Source organism: Coenobita brevimanus, chromosome 18 (assembly GCF_032717465.1).
Source record: "Coenobita brevimanus isolate Jiangsu-jjx chromosome 18, ASM3271746v2, whole genome shotgun sequence".
Classification (NCBI taxonomy): Eukaryota; Metazoa; Arthropoda; class Malacostraca; order Decapoda; family Coenobitidae; genus Coenobita; species Coenobita brevimanus.
Genome location: NC_136971.1, coordinates 6,987,501 through 6,992,500, shown reverse-complemented (window position 1 = coordinate 6,992,500; position 5,000 = coordinate 6,987,501). Strand labels below are relative to the sequence as shown.

At 44.5% G+C, this 5,000-nt stretch overlaps 1 protein-coding gene across 4 annotated transcripts in view; it reads right to left on the bottom strand.

The window, feature by feature from the left end:
* egr (TNF superfamily member 12 eiger) overlaps nucleotides 1–3,249 on the bottom strand; it is a 138,495-nt gene extending 135,246 nt beyond the window's left edge. For all 4 annotated transcript variants that reach the window (XM_080265987.1, XM_080265990.1, XM_080265989.1 and 1 more), the window contains exon 1: nucleotides 2,925–3,249. In XM_080265987.1, the coding sequence (XP_080122113.1) occupies nucleotides 2,925–3,248 (324 nt within the window). In that variant the 5' untranslated portion in view covers nucleotide 3,249. The remainder of the gene's footprint in view (nucleotides 1–2,924) is intronic.
* Between the last annotated feature and the right edge of the window lie 1,751 nt (nucleotides 3,250–5,000).

Below are 5,000 nucleotides of genomic sequence, written 5' to 3'. Positions count from 1 at the left end.
CAAACAAAACCTCGAAGGACACTACATCTGAGATTATTTTCTTTCCAGTGTAGTTTTTTATGCTCTTTTTGAGCTGTTTGACCTACTTACACTGTCTACTTACCGTCTTACCTACCTACCTACCCACTCTGCTTAGATAAACTGGTGGAATTTTGCTCGCTTACGTACCTGCCTGCCTGCTTACCTACCTATCTACCTACCTACCTACCTTCCTGCTACTTACCCATCCATATACTCCTGTCCTATTTGTCTCTCATATACCCACCCCGTATCTACCTACCAACCAACCAACTTACCTACCTGTATATTTATCCCTCCACCTACCTGTCTGAGTCCATCTACTCACCTACCCATTCACCCACAAAACCTCCAACCTACTGACCTGCCTATCTTCACCTTCCGCCCGCTTAACCCATTTTCTTGACTTCCTCTCCACATCACCACATATTTTGGTCGTTTCAAATGTCTCACTACAACATCATTACCTACTTACCTACCTGCCTACAGTACATACTTACCTACCTGCATACATACATACATCATCATCATCACATCACTGTCATAAACCCTTGTAGCCACCACTGCGTCCATTCATCCATTACATCATCATCATCATCATCGTCACATCCCTCCAGCCATTCTCTCCACACGGTCTAACCACATTAAAATAATTCTCTGTTCCACCCGGGCCTTGGCTTACCACTGCATTTTCTCCGTCCTGCCAACCACTCACACTTTGTTCCACATGGCCGAACCCTCCCCCTTCCCGCTCCACAAATTCATGTTATTAATATTTTCTTCCACCTGGTTCACGGTCTATTTTCTTCTTCTCCAACCAGGCACCTGAATTTCATCAACCAACTTTACTCGCTGCATTCAGGTGATTTGACCCAACTCGGAAAGATCGCTCATTCGAAGGTTACTGTCGCTAATATTAACCCCACGTTCGAAAAATTATCCTAGTTGAATAGAATCGTCCGGAAATAGCAAGAAAAAAATTGTAATGTTATCAGGCTGAGTGGGAAGAGAGTTTCTTTAAATGTTTCTCACACACTTTCCCACGCTGGACTTAATTTTCCCACGCTCGTGTGTATAGTCTCACGCTCAGGCAGATTCCCACGTTGACTCGTTGAAGGGACCTATTTAGTTTATTGGAGTTTAATGATGTTTAGCACAAATTCTGTATTGCTTTGTGTGGGAAGAGTGTGTGTAGGTCAGTAGTATGACATGGAAGAGAGAGAGAGAGAGAACTAAAAACTCATATCAGTCTGGTTACGTATGTCTGACACCATACCCCCCTTCCCATATCTACACACACACACACACACACCTGTCCCTGCCACCCTCTCCATCATAAAACACCTTCACACCTCCATAATATATCGTCCATAAGTCCCACCTAAACCTTTGAGCTCAGCCTTGCACCAGACCTTATGACTCTGCACTTCTTCATGACTTGCCATCTTTTGCGGCCGTAAAACTCACTCCACCATTTTTAAACCCATGTAGAGCGATGACGTACTTGAGAATTATATTGCTGCTTACGAAAGAGGATATTATTTGGAGAAGTATCAAACTGGAGAGATACATACAACATTCATTATCTCTTTTAGCTTTAGAGGGACATTGTTAAAGTGAATATAATCGCATGGTAATAGCAGGAACGGAATAAAATGACGTCCTCAGCCTGAAAGTTACCCATTGGCCACGAGAGGGCTCCACAAAGACGCCTGCGTTGTAACAGGTAACCTTCACACTTCTGGAGTTTTGACAGGAGGGAGAAAAACTGATTTGCGTCAACCTGAGTATTAAAAGAAAAAAAAAAAATCCACGAGGAGAGGTCATCATATTGGAGCTAAGAATTTAAATAGAAAGGTCATCATTATCCTCCTCCTCATCATCAGTATTTTTACCACCATTATCATCTTTATCATCATCAGTCATCATAAACGTATTTCTCACTGATAAACAGGAAGAAAACAGCGGGAGAATGCAGTCATCATGGTTTATAACAGGTGTAAAACCCCATGTATTTAGGTGTTTATCTTCATTATCATCATCATCATCATTGTCTATGGCATTACTCAGAGTTGAATAGAGTGGGTGGAATGAGTAGTGAGTGTAATTGTTAGTCATTGAAGTTAGGTCCTCTTGTGGTAATTCTCTTAATGATACGTCTCTCTCTCTCTCTCTCTCTCTCTCTCTCTCCATTTATCCTAGAAATAGAGAATGATGACGATGATGTAGAATCCATAAGCAGATTAAAGGAAAACACAGTATCGTTAGAATAGGTGATGATGCTGTTGCTGTGCTAATGATCATGATGATGGTGGTGGGGGTGGTGGTGGTAGTGATGATGATGGTGGTGATAATAATAATTAGAAACCGTTAACAGGAAAAAAAAACACGAAATGAAAAAAACTGCCTTCAGGGGACCAAACAAAGCGAACTATACATCCACACACACATCATTTCAGTCGCCCACATATTCCCAGAACACACACACACACACACACACACACACTGGGGATATATTATACAATCTTTTCACACACACACACACACACACACACACTGGGGATATATTTTATAATCTTTTCACATCATCTTGATCTCTTTCATGTATTTAGGTCACACAATATTTTTCTTCCTTCTTCCTCTCACTTCCGTTGGGCCATTCTCGTTTTTACTTGAGATGAAGGTGAAAGTGGGAGTAGCTAGGTGGTTGGTTGCTAGGAAACGGGGTGGGTGGGTGGGGGCGTGGGACTTACCTTGTAGTATGCAGTTGTGGTGGTACTTGAATGGGGTTGGATCTCTCTCTCTCTCTCTCTCTCTCTCTCATAGTAGCAGAGGATAGTGGATATGAGAGAGAGAGAGAGAGAGAGAGTTAAAGAAAGTCTCCCAAAACGACCAGCCTTCCTTACCTGTGAGTCGTCGTTTTTCTTGTCCTCGTCCAAGACTTCCTCGTCATAGTCGTCCTCGTAGTCAAAGTAGTCATGGCTGGCAAGGGTGAACTCAAGCAGCTCCTCCATGTGCCCCTCCATCTCCACCATCCGCCCTTCCATCTCTGTCATCCTGCCTTCCATCATGGTGGCACGGTCCATCTGCCGCACTGCCATCCCTGCCAACACGCCTGCCATCACCAGTGCCACCACGCCCACGCCCGCGGACGCCCACACCACCCACGAGCGCTTTGTGGACTGGGTGTTGGGTGGGTGGATGACTGAGTACATGGGTGTCTTTTCCATCTCTGTTCAAGTTTTTCGTGTTTTTCGGGTGTTTTTCCCTCGTACCTGGTTTGAAAGAGAAGTGTTTCAAAGTTTTTTTCGATGTTTTATTTTTCGAGCGTGATTTTTTTTTTTTTTTTTTTCAGAGTGAGGGTTGGAAAGGAAAATTGGTTTATCGCGTTTTTTTTTTTTTTTTTAGGGGAGGGGAACGATTTTTTTTTCTTAAAGTCTGTGGGTTTGTATTTTACCGAGTGCTGGATTTTTTTTTTTTTTTTTTCAATAATATGTGTTCCAAATTTATAAGGTTAAGGTCGAAAGGGATATTCTCTCGAGATTCTGGCTTTTGTCGAGATTCTTTTGAAGACTAAAGTTTAAGGAGTTTTTTTTTTTCAAGTATTTTGGGGTTAAAAGGACTTCAAGATATGTGGGTTTAAGGAGGTGGAGTTGTGTGTTTTTTCTCACATAAAAGGTATGTGTGTGTGCTTACCTTAAATCAATTGTGTTTGCAGGTATTTAATTAGGAGAGACAGGTAAGTGTATGTTGATAATCAGCCACGTATTTTAACCTTTTGAGTCAGTTCAGTGTTGTGAGCTCAGATTAGGCAAGTAATTAAGCCAGGTATGAGAATAGCCACGTATGTGTAATTAACCAATAAAATATGAAGTGTAGGTACCGTGTGTGTCAAATCGGAATAAATCGATTAAAAAATATCTAACGTAACTAACTGGGAAATAAAAAATAAAAACAGGTATCAATGTATGTGTGAAAATCGAACGTGTTCGCGCGATAGGTGAGCCACGTGCGAGAGCGAGAGAGAGAGCAGCTTGCGAGGTATACCACGTGCGAGGGAGGACTGAGACACACTGCGACCACCTCCCTCCGCTGACTGACGCGCACTGCTCGGTGTCGCCCTTGCTGCCCCTTTATATCCAGGAGCAGGCAGTCAGGCACACGTTTCCTTCTCCCTCCAGTTCCTCTTTTCTTCCCTTTGGTTCCTCCCTCCGTTTGTCTCTTTCTTTCCCTATCTTCCTGTTGGTTCCTTCACCCTTTTTAATTCCAATCACCTCCCTTTTTCTTTCTTTGGTTCCTCGTCTCCTTCATCCCTTGGGTACCCCCGTCCCCTCCCTCTCAGTGGTTCTTCCCCTCTTCCCTCCCTTTGGCTCCTTCCTTCCCCCCTCCCTTTGGCACCTCCCTCCCCTCCCTTCCCGTAGTTCTTTCTCTCCTCCTTCCTCTTGTCTCCCCTTGTTTTCTCCCCTCTTCCCTTCTGTCAGTACTCCCCACTCGTCCTTCCATTTGGTATTTCCCCTCTCCCTTTATTCCGTCCCTTTTTTTTCTCCCCTTCCCTCCATTTATTTTCTCCCCTCTTTCTCCCCTTATTTCCTGTCCCTGTATTTTTTCCCCTTCCTATCATTCCGTTCCCTCCCTTCGTTTCGTTACATCCCCTTTCCTCCATGTGGTTCTCTCTCTCTTTCTCTCTCTCTCTCTCGTCAGCTCAGCAGTCCCTTCTTTTCGTACATGCATTCCTTCTGGCGCCTCCCCTCCCCTCCCTATGTCCCTCCCCTCCCTTCCCCCTCCCCATTCCCCTCCCCACTTCGCCCTCCTTATCATTTGTGCCTTGTTCTTCCTCCTCTTCTCCCCTCCCTTCCTCTCCTCTCCCGTTCCTCCTCCCCTTCTCTCCTCCCCTGTCCTAGCCTCCTCCCCTTCCCTCTTCCTCTCGCTATTCACTTCTGACATTCCTCGCCCTTCCTTTCTCCCCCTGCCCTCCCCCTCCC